General features: G+C 52.7%; 2 protein-coding genes across 6 annotated transcripts; one reads left to right on the top strand and one right to left on the bottom strand.

Moving 5' to 3' along the window:
- Positions 1-1,182: 1,182 nt before the first annotated feature.
- LOC112891870 (protein IQ-DOMAIN 14-like) lies at positions 1,183-4,577 on the top strand. 3 transcript variants are annotated; one of them, XM_025958866.1, is made up of 5 exons: positions 1,183-1,583; positions 1,687-2,109; positions 2,596-2,909; positions 3,433-3,609; positions 3,732-4,577. In XM_025958866.1, exons 3-5 carry the CDS (start codon positions 2,610-2,612, stop codon positions 4,425-4,427), a joined length of 1,173 nt encoding a protein of 390 aa, XP_025814651.1. In that variant the 5' UTR covers positions 1,183-1,583; positions 1,687-2,109; positions 2,596-2,609; the 3' UTR covers positions 4,428-4,577. The 3 variants fall into 3 exon arrangements, with proteins under 3 accessions (XP_025814651.1, XP_025814650.1, XP_025814648.1); XM_025958865.1 differs by lacking the exon at positions 1,687-2,109 and having other exon boundaries at positions 1,184-1,583; XM_025958863.1 differs by lacking the exons at positions 1,183-1,583; positions 1,687-2,109 and adding an exon at positions 2,116-2,456.
- Positions 4,578-10,619: 6,042 nt separating this feature from the next.
- LOC112894694 (probable pectinesterase 53) lies at positions 10,620-13,669 on the bottom strand. Of its 3 annotated transcripts, none has more exons than XM_025962477.1 (5): positions 13,200-13,669; positions 12,925-13,117; positions 12,565-12,798; positions 11,468-11,703; positions 10,620-10,854 (listed from the first exon to the last, which is right to left on the bottom strand). In XM_025962477.1, exons 1-5 carry the CDS (start codon positions 13,571-13,573, stop codon positions 10,707-10,709), a joined length of 1,185 nt encoding a protein of 394 aa, XP_025818262.1. In that variant the 5' UTR covers positions 13,574-13,669; the 3' UTR covers positions 10,620-10,706. The 3 variants fall into 3 exon arrangements, with proteins under 3 accessions (XP_025818262.1, XP_025818263.1, XP_025818265.1); XM_025962478.1 differs by having other exon boundaries at positions 12,565-12,771; XM_025962480.1 differs by lacking the exon at positions 11,468-11,703.
- Between the last annotated feature and the right edge of the window lie 1,073 nt (positions 13,670-14,742).

Raw genomic sequence — 14,742 nt, 5'->3', positions numbered from 1 at the left:
ACGAAAATTGGAATGAAGAGCGGTCAGCGGTGGACCGGTGGGCGCTGGCATCCACGAAAACGTCGCCCACAAGGTTCCCGCCATGCTCGGGCCGTGCCGATTCCAAGCCCTCGCCGTTCTAGTGTACACTCCTGTGGACCAGTACGTCGTCGCCGACTCACCGCTGGTGGTGCTGGTACTTATCCGAAGCCCATACGGCACGAGCGACGACGGGGCCGGCAGAAGCTGCTTTTCTTAATCCAGAGGAGCACAAGAAGTCACCGTGACAGAGCGCCCGTTTTTTCCTAGCTAGCGAAAGGGAGAGAAAACGAGAGGCGGCAGCAAGTCAACATGGGCCATCGCGGCGGTCCGTGTTCCTGGTGGTTGCTGATAACGTCTCTCACCAGCAGGCAGGCAGGCAGGCAGGGGGCCGGGCGAAGATTCCTGCCCGAGACCACACGTAGAAGACGCACGCGGGTTTAGGTAGCGGCCGGGCCGGGGCGATCGAGCCATGAGCCTTTGTCCGATCAACGGCCGGCCTACGCTCGCTAGCAAGGCGTGCGTGTTTGCGCTGGCACATGCGTGCTACATCTAACGCTGAACAGGGGAAACTGTACCAGGTCGTTATCACGTCTAATGACCCACATGGATGGAACAATGAATGTCCACATGGCGTGGTGCGGTGTGGTCGTGGTGGCGTCAAAAACGAAGCCACATTTGACCATGGGAGTATCCACCATTCCAAAAAACGATTCTGTGGACTGGCGTCGTGCAGTGACGGCGCTGACACGAACTGTAGTTCCGTCGCCTCTACGAGCCCATGCATACATCCTGCCGCGCGCAGCGAAACAGAGAGCAGCCGCACAAGAGGTACATACACCCCCATGTACACCAGCGCACAGTGAGCCCGGGACGCCACGGCGCACGGAGGACCAACGGGTTACTGTACCCTACTGCAAGCGATCGATCCTCTTCCAGTGCGCATGGCACCTGGCAGCGCGCCAGCGCCCCTTCCTGTGTAGCTCCCCCGGCTCTCCCGTCCCGAAAGCCAGTACCTTTCGAGGGTTGACCATTCAGGCTTGGAGCTGATGAGCTAGCCGGCCGGGGACGACTGACTAGCCCGTGAGCTGCCCGCCTCGTGGCGCAACCACGCGAAGGAAGCCAAATTTATTGGGCCGGCCGGATCGGACCAGACGTACTGCCCGCAGCAAGCAGCATGACCGAACCTGCAACCTTTTTTTTTTTACTGCCGCTCGTCTTCTCCCGCGGAGACTTTCTCCGCGCGCAGCGCGATCAGGCGGGCAGAGATGCGGGGGACGCGCCGGCCACCGCGCACGGTATAGATAGAAGGGGGGCCCTGCCGGCGAGGCCAGCAGCCACGACCACGGGCAGGCGGCGAGCGCGTCCGGAGCCCGGAGCAAGTGGGCGGCGTGCCAGCAGAGCGGATCCGCTCGCCGCTGCGCGTGTACTTCCAAGGGAGGACACGATCCCAGTGGTGGGGCGCGGCGCGGCGGGCGCCCGCGAAGCCAGGACCGGCGGATCTTGGCGCCATCGAACCGGCCAGCCGATCTGATCTCCCGGTCCCGGCCGGCCGGCCGTTCTAGGTGCGTGTCAGTGTTGCCCATGCCCATGGCGCCTTCGCTTTGTTACCGGGTTGCTCATATCCCTCGTTCCCCGCCCGGGCACCGTTTTTACTCGTGCACGCAGAGCCGGGGTGGACGGACGGGGGCGGACACGTGCCTTGGCAGCACGGGAGTCGCAACGCAACAGCGCGCCGCCTGAGCTGGTCGTCTGGAGCTTTGGCTTGCGCTCGGAGCCCTTGGGCGGGGAGCAAGCAAGGCGGCGGGGAATCTCTCGTGAGCTTGGGCGTGCCTGCCCGGCCGCGGCGCAGGCGCGGCTGACCGTGCGGTGCCGAGTCGTGGAGACCCACGCGTCAGTTCCGGCGCCCGGCCTCCCCACTACTATTCCGCCCGCCCGCCCGCCCGCTGCCGCTGGGATCGCTGCTTTTTTTTTTACTGTTCGAGGCTGATCCGCGCGCGTGGTTTTCAGCGAAAGCCCAGCCGCTTTCCTCTTCGGGGGCCGCACGACGGCCGCGCGTAAACCTCGCCGGCTTCCTCTCTACCGGACGCTGTAATTCCCTGCTTGATTCCCCGGCTGCCTCTTTTGCCGCTGCTTGCCCTGCAACCGCAAAGCTTCTTGCTTTCATCTCGTGGGCTTCTCGTGCGCAAAGCTGCGCTTGGTTTTTGCTATTCCACACCGTACAATTCGCCGCGTTCTTGCCTTGCGGCTTTTGCCAACGGAACGAAAAGGTTGTGAGGTGTTTCTTGCTCCAGGCTTCTCCTTTGGCTGTTCCAAAGGCTCCTTTTCTCTCAAGCTGGAGGCACACAGATCGTTGTGCCATCCGCGTCCAAAGTTCGCCGCTTCCTTCGCCTCCAGAGATTTCTCATCCGAGTGTAGTTATTTTTTCCACCAGAAAGGTGCATTTGCAACGCTTGGTTTCTTCTCTGATTGGGCTCCTTGGTCTGAGGAGCTCGTCGCCTGTTGATCTCCCTTTGCTGGAACGCTTGCTCCCATTCCTTTCATTGACCGATTTGTTCCTTGAATCCTTGTGCGCAGAGAGTTGCAGCAGCATGAGGCGTGTCGTGAGATGGCTCAAGCATCTACTGACGGGCAGGAATAAGGAGGAGCACAAAGGATTCGGGGTGAACCATGTCGCCACCGATTGGAGCGGCGGGTTGGGGAGGGAGAAGAAGAGGTGGAGCTTCGCGAAGCATAGAAGGAGCGAATCTGACGGCGGTGCGAGGTCGTGGGGTCAGCCCGCCGCCGCCACTGCCGGGGCAGAGTCGCCGCAGGCGAGGCCAAAGGAGGATGCGAGGGCTCGGGAGGAGAAGGCCGCCGTCGTGATCCAGAAAACCTTCAGAGGCTACCTGGTATGATCGGTCTCAGTACCCATTTGTTCACATTCTGTTCTGTTCCAGTTTTTGGTTCACTCATGCAGTAGAGCTTTTCTTTTGAAAAAAATATTATAGAAAACATGCAGTATAGAAGTTTCTTTCTTTGCAACGATGCAGAATCTTCTTGCGGTGTATTTTTGCTATATTCCAGCCTCTTTGTTTTTTACTGCTTGGCTAGGTGGACTAGACTGTTGTTGCATATGATGTCACTTCTGCTCCTACACCCTTTTTCTTTCCCACGACGTACAGTCGTTTGTTAACACTTGCACTGTCGGTACTATACAAAATCTGCACGTTGATCACTCGCGCAATTCTTTACTCTGCTGCTCTGCGCCGGCGATGACTTCTGCGTCCTATCAAGCTTCTGTTTGGCGGCAGAGCAGTTGATTATTACGTAGCCTGACATAAGCCCCGTTACCTAATACGGAGTTGTTCAACCATAGCAGTTTTTTTTTCTGGAGAGAAGTCTGACATTGGGTTTCTGAATCCATCGTGTCAGGCTAGGAGAGCCCTTCGAGCTCTCAGGTCGCTCGTCAAGATCCAGGCACTCGTGCGGGGCTACCTGGTGAGGAGGCAGGCGGCCATGACGCTGCACCGGTTGCAGACGCTCATGCGGCTGCAGTCCGACTCCATCGCCGTCAAGAATGCTTCGCACCGGAAATCCATGGAACAAGAAGTAATCCAGATGTTTTGTTTTGTTTTTGCGCGGATATAATTGGCGATGTTCGTGTCGATGAAGTTGCATGGCTTGGAACCTGGATTTTTGATTGGTTTTATGTGGTCCGTTTCGGCATGCAGGAGAGGATCTTCGGTCAGGAGGCCCGGATGAAGCCGCCAGCGACGCCGGCGCACCGGCGGAGGCTGTCGGACAGCACGGACTCCAACTACGAGCGCAGCCCACGGATCGTGGAGATGGACACGTGCCACCTCCGCTCCCGGTCCTCCCGTATGACCAGCCACTACACCCCGGACAACTCGTCGGAGTACCACCGCCTCGCGGCGCCGACGCCGTCGTGCTCGCCGCTGCCCGGCGGCAACCAGCAGCCCGCGCGGCTCTCGTTCCGGCGGAGCACCCCCGAGCGCGACCCCCGGGGCTCCAAGACGGCGCACAACACGCCCCGGTTGGTGCCGCCGTCCCACGATTCCTCGCCCGCCAAGAGCATCGAGCACAGCCTGGCAGGCAGCACGCCGCGGCGCGCCTCGCCGCGGGACCGGGACGCGCTCGTCAGCCCGCGGTACATGGCCGGCACCGCGTCCTCCGCGGCGCGGACGCGGAGCCACAGCGCGCCGAGGCAGCGGCTGACGGTGCCGCCGGCCGAGGCGCCGCGGTCGAGCGTGACGGCGCGGACCGGGACGTCGAGGAGGTCGTGCTCGCACGCGCGCGGCGGCGGGTTCTGCGTCCAGTGCTCGGACGCGACCCGGACGGCCGGCTGCTCCGGGATCGGCGCCAGCGACGAGGTGGCCAGAGACTACTACCTGAACAGCTTCTGGTGATCACACGATGGGATGCAAAAACTGCTGTTTGTGCTCAGATTGTAGACCAGATTTGTACATAGTTGTAGATGCTAAAACATAAACATCTAGCAGGGCACGAAATGAGTGAAAGGTAACACGGAGCAGTAAAGAGGGATGCAAATTTTTCTACTTGCGCATTTTTTTTCGAATCTCCTGAAGCAGATTAGAACGCGAGACATGAACTGTATAGTGGGCTAGTGGCTAACAAGTTGCCAACGCTCATGTGAAGGCTGAAGATAACGGCCAGTGTCAGACAGTGGTACCGGCAATCTAGTTATTAGCGGTGCAGTGCATCTGCTTACATTGACCCGGCCGTACGGAGGCCCGTGACAGGGGTGCTCGTGCTTCGGTTTCAAACGTTCGGACACTTGAAACAGGGACGTGGCCCTATGCACTGTGCTAGTACTTGCAGGGTGGAGCAGTACTTCGAAGTTGGAAGGCTGAAACTGAAACATACCCATGCTGTAAGCCTGGAAGTGAAAGCTCAGTATGTAGGTCATCCAAGCTGAGGCTAGTTCACTTCACTGGTGTGAGGCTATGCCTGTGGCTGTATTGTCTCCAGAACCCACTGTTATAGTTCCACTAAGTACTCTGCTCTGCATTTGCCTGATTTTGTTTTGTAAAATTGCAGTAGCATTCGAGTACTAAACCTGGAGGGATGCTTGTACAATCTAGTCATCTACCATTGGCCACTCGCACATTCTCAATAACTTCACCGGAATCGGGAGCAGAGATCAGATACCTACTATGATCAAAGAGCTATGAAGTCAGTGCAACTATGCAGCTTGCTCCGATTTCCGAAACTTGAAGCCGTGTTCAATGCGGTGGAAATTGGAGCAAGGTTTTGTTCTTGCTTGCTCCAACTGCCCACGGCAAGGGCTCTCTCCGCTACTGAAGAGCCCGATTGCCCATGAAAGCAACAGGGAGAGCAGAAGTGGAGCTGAGAAAAAGGGCTACTCTTATTAGCTTTGCTATTTATCCGTAGATACACTTTCGGGAGAAAATATTCTGAGTAGTGCTCTGAATCTCTGGTAGTAAGAATGCCGAATGCAATATATTCACTTTGAATTGTTAATGCTAAAAATTAGTTGCATGCGACGTCCGTGAATTCGGACTGCTCCAGGCGATTGGGTCCTTCAAGATGAGTTAGCTTTTACGTTTTTGTTTGTGTTCGGCCAGAGATCCAATCGAGATCTAACCTTTTAAGTAGGAACAGCTAAACTGCACTCACGAGCTAAGTGGTCACGGGTCCATTAGCGCAGAAGAAACGTGGAAGAAACCGTGTCCACCCAGCTGCTCTATCTATCCTTCACTGCCCCTCTACCTTTGTTCTCTGTCGCTGTAAAATGTTTTGCCAGATCTTGGGGAAAAGGACAGTGCTCTGTTTTCTACGAGTACTGTATAATCCATGATCAGCTTTGGTGCTTATTGCTAGCGAAATGGGCCCCATTTTTTGCTACTTGCCAGAATGGGCCGAAAGCACGAACAATACCATGGTAACACTGGGCTGGGCTGTGGCGAGGCCATCACAAGTAGCCCAGGTTATGTGCTCGTGAATTTTTTTAAAAAAAGGGATAAAAAAAATTTCGAAAAAGGGGTGGCCGTTGGGAAAATTTAGGGAAATAGGTGCCTCCCGCCCGCTGAACGGGCGGGACGCGTGGGGCCCGGGACATCCCGCCCACCCAGCGGGCGGGATGTCACCCGAGGGCCTCTTCGCAAATAATTTCTTCGCGAAGAGGTCCCTGGGAGGGCATCCCGCCCAACCAAAGGGCGGGATGCATCCCGCCCTTTGGTCGGGCGGGATGTCCCCCCACCGGCTATTTAAGCCCCAACCTGCCCCAAAAATGCCATTTTATCCAGCAAAAATAAAAAAAAAGAGAAAGAGAGGAGAGGAAGAGAGAAGAGGAAGCGGCGAAGCCCTGTCCACACGTCGATTTTGAGGTATATTCTCGTTCTAGCCATATAAGTACTTGAAAATAACTATAATTTAGGAAATATTTGATAGAGTAGTTATATTTTGAATAGTTTTAGTATTTTCATTTGTTTTTAGTATAATTTATAATCTGAATAGTTTAGAATCTGTAAAATATAATCTGAGAGTCGCTGAAATTTAGGATCGTCGTTCGTTGTGTATTAATATGTAGTATAACTAGTTTATTAATGATTGACAGATATGTCTTCCGAGAAGGGTATTTTCAGTATATATTACGGAGAAGGAAATGTGATTTATGGGCCGAATGTGGTAGATTTAAGTGAATTCAACTGTGCAGTCAGAGGAATTACCAGACCGCACGAGAGGACATTTGAATCCCTATGCAACTGGTTAATGGGGGGACTAAGGATTAATCAGGAGACACACACTGTGAGTGTTCAATGCGTCATAAATCGTACCACTCACGCTTTGATCTGGGAGCTTATGCCACTTGCAAGCAACGAGGACTGGCTAACTTATCTGCAAAATGCAAGTCATTGGCAGTGGCCACTGGTACTCCTTGTCAGTGTGCACCAAAACCCTCCTTTGATAAACATTGAAGCTGGTCCGGGGGATGAAAATATTGATGAAGAAGTCGAGGAGGCAAACATTGAGGCAGGTGGCACCGCAGCACCTCAATGCGTGGCTGATGAGGGGGAGAACATACCCTTTATTGTTGAACAGCTGCAAGACGAAGAACGTGAATTGGATGAAGCAATGAATGCCGATTCGTCTGATGATGACGATGATGTGCCTCAAGATTGGGTAAGCAGCGACTTCAGTCATCTTGTCGTAGATGACGGATGTAGCTGGCCTTCGGATTGCAGGGAGAATGAAATTATCCAGGGTGCAAGGTACCACTCAATTGAAGAGGTGAAGAAAGCTGTTAAGTGCTGGTCTCTCTCTCTTATGCGAGAGTTTAAGACAGTCGAGTGCAAATCTCGTAAGTACGATGTAGTATGTGTGAAGGATGGCTGTCCATGGCGGGTGCATGCCTACAAGGGTAAATGGAAAGATTATTGGGAATGCTCCATTGTCACTCAGCACACTTGTCATTTGCCTGGGGTGCAGAAGAGCCATCGCAACCTCACGTCGCAATACATCGCAAATGAGATGTACGGGACGATAGTACAGAACTTGTCATATGAACCAAAGTCTATTATCAGGTACATTCAGAAAAAATACAAGTATACCATCTCATACAGTAAGGCGTGGAGTGCAAAACAAAAGGTGTTGGAGATGAGGTTTGGTACGTTCGAGGCTGCATATGATAATGTTCCTCGAATGCTGGCCGTCCTATGTCAGAGAAATCCTGAAAGCTACTATGACCTGAAAACTCTAGACAGAGGAGAAGGTCCGCCCCACATATTGCAGCGGGTCTTTTTCAGCTTGGGTCCATGCATTAACGCATTCCATCACTGCCGGCCTATCCTGTGCATCGACGGGACCTTTCTCACAGGAAAGTATAGATTGCAAATGCTGACAGCTATTGGAGTGGATGGAAACAATCAATTGCTGCCTGTTGCTTTTGCTTTTGTTGAGAGTGAGAACACAGACAGTTGGTACTGGTTTCTGGAACGGGTTAAGCTTGCAGTCGTTCGGGATAGGGAAGATGTCTGCCTGATTCATGATCGTCACGCCGGCATACTGAGGGCAATTCTAGATTTGCAGCAGGGGTGTGTGGAGACCGGAGAGCCGCCCAAGTGGCGTGATATTCGCAGTAGGTGGTGCATGAGGCATATCGGTGCAAACTTTTTCAGGCAATTCAAGAACAAGCACCTTATGGATATGTTCAAGAGGCTATGCAAGGAAACGAATCAGCAAAAATTTAACAAGCAGTGGCAGAAACTTGATGAACTGACCGGGAAGAAAAGAGCCGAGGACGCATCAAAAAACATAACTGCACAGGATGAAGCAGAGGCTTTGTGCTCTTTGCCAACAGATACTGCACGTACTCGCAGAAGATCTGGGTCAGCGGTGAAAAAATTTTCTGAATGGATTGAGAATGAATCTAAGGAGAAGTGGGCGTTACTTTATGATACCGATGGTGCAAGGTACGGTATAATGACCACCAACTTCGCCGAAGTTTACAATTGGGTGCTGCGAGGTGTTCGTGGGCTTCCACTGGTTGCAATTGTTGAATTCATTGTCCGCGGGTGTACCGATTACTTTCGGGAGCGGTTCACTAAAAATCAGATATTCATGCGAGATCCAGACAGAAATTTTGGATTCAAGGTAACAGAATATATGACTAAGAAGGCAGAAAGCGCCCGGCTACACCATGTACGGCAATGTGGAACACAGGAGCTCAAGTTTGAGGTATCTCCTAAAGATAGGGCGCGACATGGCATGAGACGTCAAACTCCTGTAAAGGAGTGCATTCTCAAGTTCGATGGAACTTGTTGTTGCTCATGCATGAGGCCCAAGTTGCTGCACTTACCTTGTTCTCATGTAATGGCTGCTTGTGCGGATATTGGACATCCTGTCGATATATATGTTTCACATTACTTCAGAAAGGAGACAATTGCTAGCACCTGGCAGTATGAGATCTATGGGTTCCGTTTGGTTGGATCGTTCACTGAGACAGCGAATCCTGTTATCTATATTCCAGACCCAAGATCATCACGGGTTAAGAGAGGACGCCGTCAGTCACGGCGTATTCGTAATGATATGGATGAGTCAGAGCTCCGTCCGATGATACAATGCTGCAGTGCATGTAATCAGATTGGACACACGTATAAACGTTGTCCAACCAATGATGCTGGCCCCAGTTGTGCTGAAGCTGGCCCTACAGGTGATGCTACAGATGGAAGACCTCCGGTTGCATCAAGAAGTGGGAGACGTCGCCGATCGAGTGCTAGTACGTCATCAGGCATCATTTAGTTGTAATTTTATTTAAACGTTGTTTGCTCATATGTAATATTTGCTGCGTTGAGATTCTATCAGACCTAGATACGTATTTGTAATATTTGCCGCATTGACTGAAGACACAATATTTGGATTCATGTATTTGTAATATTTGTAATGTTTATTATCATATTATTTTATTTTAAATGGCTTCATGTATTGTACTATCGTAATATTTAGATTCTACGTTGCAAACGTTATCGTTTAACTATCTTCGTACGAGTTTTAGATACCGTAATCTTCCTTGGAAAATTGAATTAAAATTTTATGTGCATACATAAGAGTATGGCGAATGAATCTTATATTTGAAAAAATTCTGAATTTCAAATAGTTTCTGAAACAAATAATCTAAGAAAAAATATAACAAAAATGGACCAGGAGCATAAGATTATAGGTTTTAGAACTTTATAGGTTTTAGAACTTTGACTATATATTAGATATTAAATAATATCACATTAGAGAATAACAATAGATTTTAATTATAAAAGGGTTATAATTAGGTTTAGTTAACATTTCAAATTTGAAAAATTCAAGACAAAAGAAGTTAAATTTACATCAAATTTGAGTTTAAAACTTTGCACAAAGGTACCTAGAGTTTATAGAATAGTCATACCAAACTTCATAAACAACAAACCATGAAATCCTAAAGTTAAGCATAAACTTTACTTAATCTTAGTTTTAAAATAGGGGTAAAAGTATTTTGTTTCAAACTAAACTCCATTAACAAAAGTTATAGAGTTTGAAATCTAGTTTCTAACAAAACTAGTTTTGCTATTTTTGGATTTTTCTGTGAATTGTTACGAATTTTGGAAGCCAGAAAACACACACACATGAAATAACCAGGAGGCATCCCGCCCAGTGGCCGGGCGGGAGGCCTGCTTCAGGGACCTCTTCGCGAATAAAAAAAGTTTTCTTATTCGCGAAGAGGTCCCTGGAAATTTTTTTTGAGCATCCCGCCCTATGGTTAGGCGGGAGGCTCCTTTCCGCCCTCCCAGCGGGCGGGAGGCACCCATTTTCCTAAATTTATCCAACTGGCACCCCTTTTTCGAATTTTGTTTTTTTTATCCCCTTTTTTAAAAAAACTCATGTGCTCGTGATCCAGTCGTGATCATGATGTTTGTATGAGCTGGGCCTGTTTTTTGGTGGGTAACGAGTATTAGGCCGCGGCCCTCTTATTTGCGTCTAGTTGACCAAATTTAACTTTGACCGCAAACAATTTTCATTTTTTTACGTACTGAGTTGGCTAGATTCGCATCAAGATCAGTTTTGAAGTTGTGTTGTGGTATTCCGAGTTGACGAATGGCAATTAAATCTGTATACTTTCCCCCTCTGTTTCTTTACATGGGTGTCGCGTGCCGTGAGCTACAGAGAAACTAGGATTACAGCCTGACCCACTCGGTGCCGTCGATGAAGCTGAGCGAGATGAACGGCTTGGCCTCGTCGTCGGTGAGCTCGTGCGACCACGCCACCCGGCCGGCGTAGCTCGCGCCGGGGCCCGTGCACTTGTACTGCCCGTAGAACACCGTCCTGCAGCAACAGCAAGAACAACGAACACGGGGAGTTAGTTCCAAACTTCTACGCCCTACTCACTCGAGCTTTTGATCGATCGGCGAAGAAAAGATTTGATCAGAGAACGCCATTGCCGTTTGGCTCTCGCGATAGCCCTAGCCGCAGAGGCATAGGGCTTTGCTTTTGCCCGTGTGGCTGTGGCGCCGGCGGGCCGTGGGAATCGAATCTGGAAAGCCGCTACGATCGCGACGAGATCGGGAGGGCCGGCGGCCACCCGTGCGCTCGGATGATTCGCCCAGAATGGGAGCAGGTGAGTGCCCCCTTTGTCTGCGCGCAGCTTTACCGATCATGATCCTACTACCTACAGGCTACAGCACAGGTCGCCTACATACGTGCAAAATAGCTGAGCTCTTTGTTGCTTTCCATGCCGCAAAGCAGTAAAAGCCATAGCGCCCGCGAGATGGGATTGGCAAAAGGCGTCGAGACATGGCGGCGTGGCCGTCGAGCACTAGTACCCGGCGAGCACGCCCGTCATCCGCTAGCCCCGGATGGCAATGGCAATGGCAATCGGTGGGAGGAGAAGGAGATGGTAGGGGAGGTAGGAGGCCAGGACGGAGGAGGGCGTACGTACATCTCTCGGTTGGGGTCGCCCCAGTTGTACCAGCCGCGCGGGATGATGATGTTGTCCATGTAGGTGTAGGCGAAGACGACGCGGGAGAAGGTGCCCCAGGCGCGGCCCAGGTAGAGCGCGCCGGAGCCCGTCACCCGGCAGTTGACGAACGAGAACCCCGTGTCCTCCAGCATGCTCTGCCGGTTCTGCGCCGTCAGCGCCCCGTAGTCCCGCGCGATCGCGTGCACGTGGCAGTCCTGCAACCAAACAACACCCACGCCCGTTATTCCCGTTAATCGACAGGTTCAGCAGCAGTGCGCATGGGTTTCTCTGCTCGGCGATGCAGGCACCAGAGCCCCCAGCACGTCGCCCGCACGCCGGCCCGCCCGTGGGTGTGGGGACGCCGGCCGGTCGCCAGGTCGGGGGCGCAAGCGGACACCAGCAAGAGTCCGCCGCGGCAGGAGGACAGGTGCTTGGTGACCGATTGACGACGGCGACCGCCTCCAGCCACCACGGAACAAAAGATTATACTCCTGCGCGCCAGAGATTTTTGCCGGGCCAATTCGTGCACGGTTTGGAGCCGAATGATGACCGTCTTGGCGGGCACGTGTTACATTGACCGCTGCGCTAACGACAGTGTGCAAGCCCAGAACTAGTACGCTCTTATCTGGTCAGCGCATACCAAACTCTGGGGCTGGGCATTCTTTTCGTCTCGTGCGAATGATTGCGTCAACGTACCATAAACCCGGAGTGTCAAGCCGCACGAAAAGACTAAATAAACTTGCCCGTGCCTCTAGTGGTACTACACTACTACTTGCTTCCAGCCTTGAGTGCGCCGTGGAAGTTACAGATCACAGCCATTCCTGAACAAGAGCTATCTGAATGGATTCATTTTGGTGGAAGATTCAGACTAGCAATCTGCATGCTCTGTTTCGGAGCCTCTGCTCCGTGTTGAGCTGGCGCGATCCTACAAACTTTTCTGGCTGGCAAGATAGGCCATGGGTCTAACATCTGGAATCCTGATTTGGCACCCCGGTAGTAGAAGAGAAAAGGATTGCATGGTGTAGCATGTTCTGCGCAGAGACCGTTGTTGAGGAAGAGGAACGTCGGCGGCGTACCTCGTACAGCGAGAGCGCGTTGCCGAAGATGAAGTCCACGGAGCCCTCGATGTAGCACTCCTTGTAGTAGTGCCGGCCCGAGTGGTCGTACAGCGTGTCCTGCGCGCCCAGGAACTTGCACCCCACGAACGCCGCGTTGTCCGCCGACACCCGCAGCGCCACCGCCTGCTTCCCCGTCGCGCCTGGCTTCGGCACCGGCGACGTGTTCTGCGTGCCGTGCCGTGTCACGGCATGCTGAGTTGCGGCAGATGAAAAGGGGACAGAAAAACACAACAGGAACAAGAGCGCAGAACCGGAGCGTGCAGATTGCATAGGATAAAGCAGGCGCCGCAACGGCCAGCAGGGGGCCGGGGTGGTTACCTTGAAAGTGACGTTCCTGGCGAGGAAGTACTGCGCGTTCACGGCGAACGTCGCCGAGTTGAACGTGCCGAGGGGCCGCCCCTTGGACCCCGTCGGCGAGTCCGCGGTGTCGCCCCACTGCACGATAGTGCTGTCCGCGCCGGCGCCCTCCAGGGTGATGAACGCGCGCATCGGCGAGATGGTCACCTTCTCCCTGCGATCAGGCGGCACGGTCGTCACCCTCCTAAGCTTACGGGGTTCAGCGCAATGCAGCCAAACAGGTGAGACGTACGTACGTGTAGGTGCCGGCGTTGACCCTGATGACGACGCGGACGAGGTTGATGGCCGGGAGCGAGTCGATGGCGGCCTGGATGGTCGTGAAGTCGCCGAACGCCGGGTTCTTGTCGACGACGAGCGAATACGACGGGAAGGCGCGGGCGAGCGCGTGCTGGAACGTGCTGTGCCGGAGGCCGCCCATGTACCGCACCCACTCCATGAACTGCCGCTCGATCATCTCCGCCCGCGTCGCGTTCGCCGGGAACGGCGCCGCCGCGGCGCCGCGCCCCGGCCGCAGCCCGCGCGAGTGCCCGGCCACCCCGCACGGCGGCGCGAGGAGCGCCACGGCCGCCACGGCAATGCAGGCCAAGAATCGCGCGCGTGGCGTGGCCATTGCGGTGCCGCGACGGCGACGCCGCCGCCGTTGCCACGGCCGGCTCGGGCGTCGCGGCGAGCGGGGAAGCTGGAAGGGGAGGCGTGGCAGGTTCGGTGAGTGGGGAGGCCGAAAGCCTTGGGGGGAGAATTTATGGAAGGGAGGAGATACGATCGATCACGGGCAGGAAGAGAACAGAAAGGGAATGGAGGAGTGGCGCAAGTCGAGCAAAGTCACCACGGGTTCACGAGCTGGGAGCTGCGAAGTGCGGTTGGTAAGCCGGTGCGGCCTGTGGCGCGTGGCGCCGCGCACCGCCCAAGCGCAGGGCGTACGCGCCATGCATGTGTTCGTTGCAGTTCCTCGTGGCGTCCTAGCGTTGGCGTCTAGGAGTAGAACCGAGAGCCCGGCCTTCCAGGTGAGGTGTTGGCGACTTCTGCGCGCAGGGCGAGGGCACGAGAATTGTTTGCTAGCCCCTCTGACAGGAATTTTCTTGGAGGGAGCAGATAAGGTCCTCTTTTGGATTTGGTGCATGTTCGTTTCATCCTGATTTGTGTGTTTTGGTTGGAACAGTACACTTTTAAAATTGCCTTCTTGTTTTATTATGACGTTAGTACTGCATGCGTGGGAAAAGGAGATAAGCAGAAGGCAAATTGCATCAGCTCCGCATTTTGGTTGCTAGAGACAAATGCAAGGTCATTTGTCATACTTATAGAGATATCAAGAACTACCAAAATTGTAACTTGAATCTCATCCAGAGGCCAATATACCCCTAAAATTAAAATCAGCATGAAACGGGTGCAGTTTGTCCCCAGAAATCTTGCATGTCACAGGAGTCAATTCAGTTTGCCCTGAAACATTAACAGGCAGAATGTTCTGTGATGTAAACCATTTCACTAGCATAACTTAATTGTGTCTCTGAGCAAGTTATTTCATGATTCGCTGCTAATAATATTTATCGGGAAACTACGACAAGTTTATATGCCTGTCTATCAATATTTGCTGGGTATTTCCTTTTGAAAGGCGGCTTATGTTTCTTCCTCAATAAATATTAGTCACATTTTTTTGCTCCATCGCATCTACATAAACTCTATCAAAGTGACCAAAATTGACGATCAAATATGAAAAAACATACATTTCACGTTTATATGTACAATTCACACATGATAATTTGATAATTAATTTGGTAAGTA

This window comes from Panicum hallii, chromosome 5 (assembly GCF_002211085.1).
Source record: "Panicum hallii strain FIL2 chromosome 5, PHallii_v3.1, whole genome shotgun sequence".
Lineage (NCBI taxonomy): Eukaryota > Viridiplantae > Streptophyta > Magnoliopsida > Poales > Poaceae > Panicum > Panicum hallii.
This window is presented reverse-complemented; position numbering and strand designations above follow the sequence as displayed.

Excerpts from the sequence above, each read along its gene's own strand:
- LOC112894694 (XM_025962477.1), bottom strand. The coding sequence starts at position 13,573 with ATGGCCACGCCACGCGCGCGATTCTTGGCCTGCATTGCCGTGGCGGCC. Across the intron at positions 13,118-13,199 it reads GTCAACGCCGGCACCTACAC|GGAGAAGGTGACCATCTCGC; the intron begins GTACGTACGTCT and ends GCCTGATCGCAG. Across the intron at positions 12,799-12,924 it reads CCAGGAACGTCACTTTCAAG|CATGCCGTGACACGGCACGG; the intron begins GTAACCACCCCG and ends GCCGCAACTCAG.
- LOC112891870 (XM_025958866.1), top strand. The coding sequence starts at position 2,610 with ATGAGGCGTGTCGTGAGATGGCTCAAGCATCTACTGACGGGCAGGAAT. Across the intron at positions 2,910-3,432 it reads AAACCTTCAGAGGCTACCTG|GCTAGGAGAGCCCTTCGAGC; the intron begins GTATGATCGGTC and ends CCATCGTGTCAG. Across the intron at positions 3,610-3,731 it reads GGAAATCCATGGAACAAGAA|GAGAGGATCTTCGGTCAGGA; the intron begins GTAATCCAGATG and ends TTCGGCATGCAG.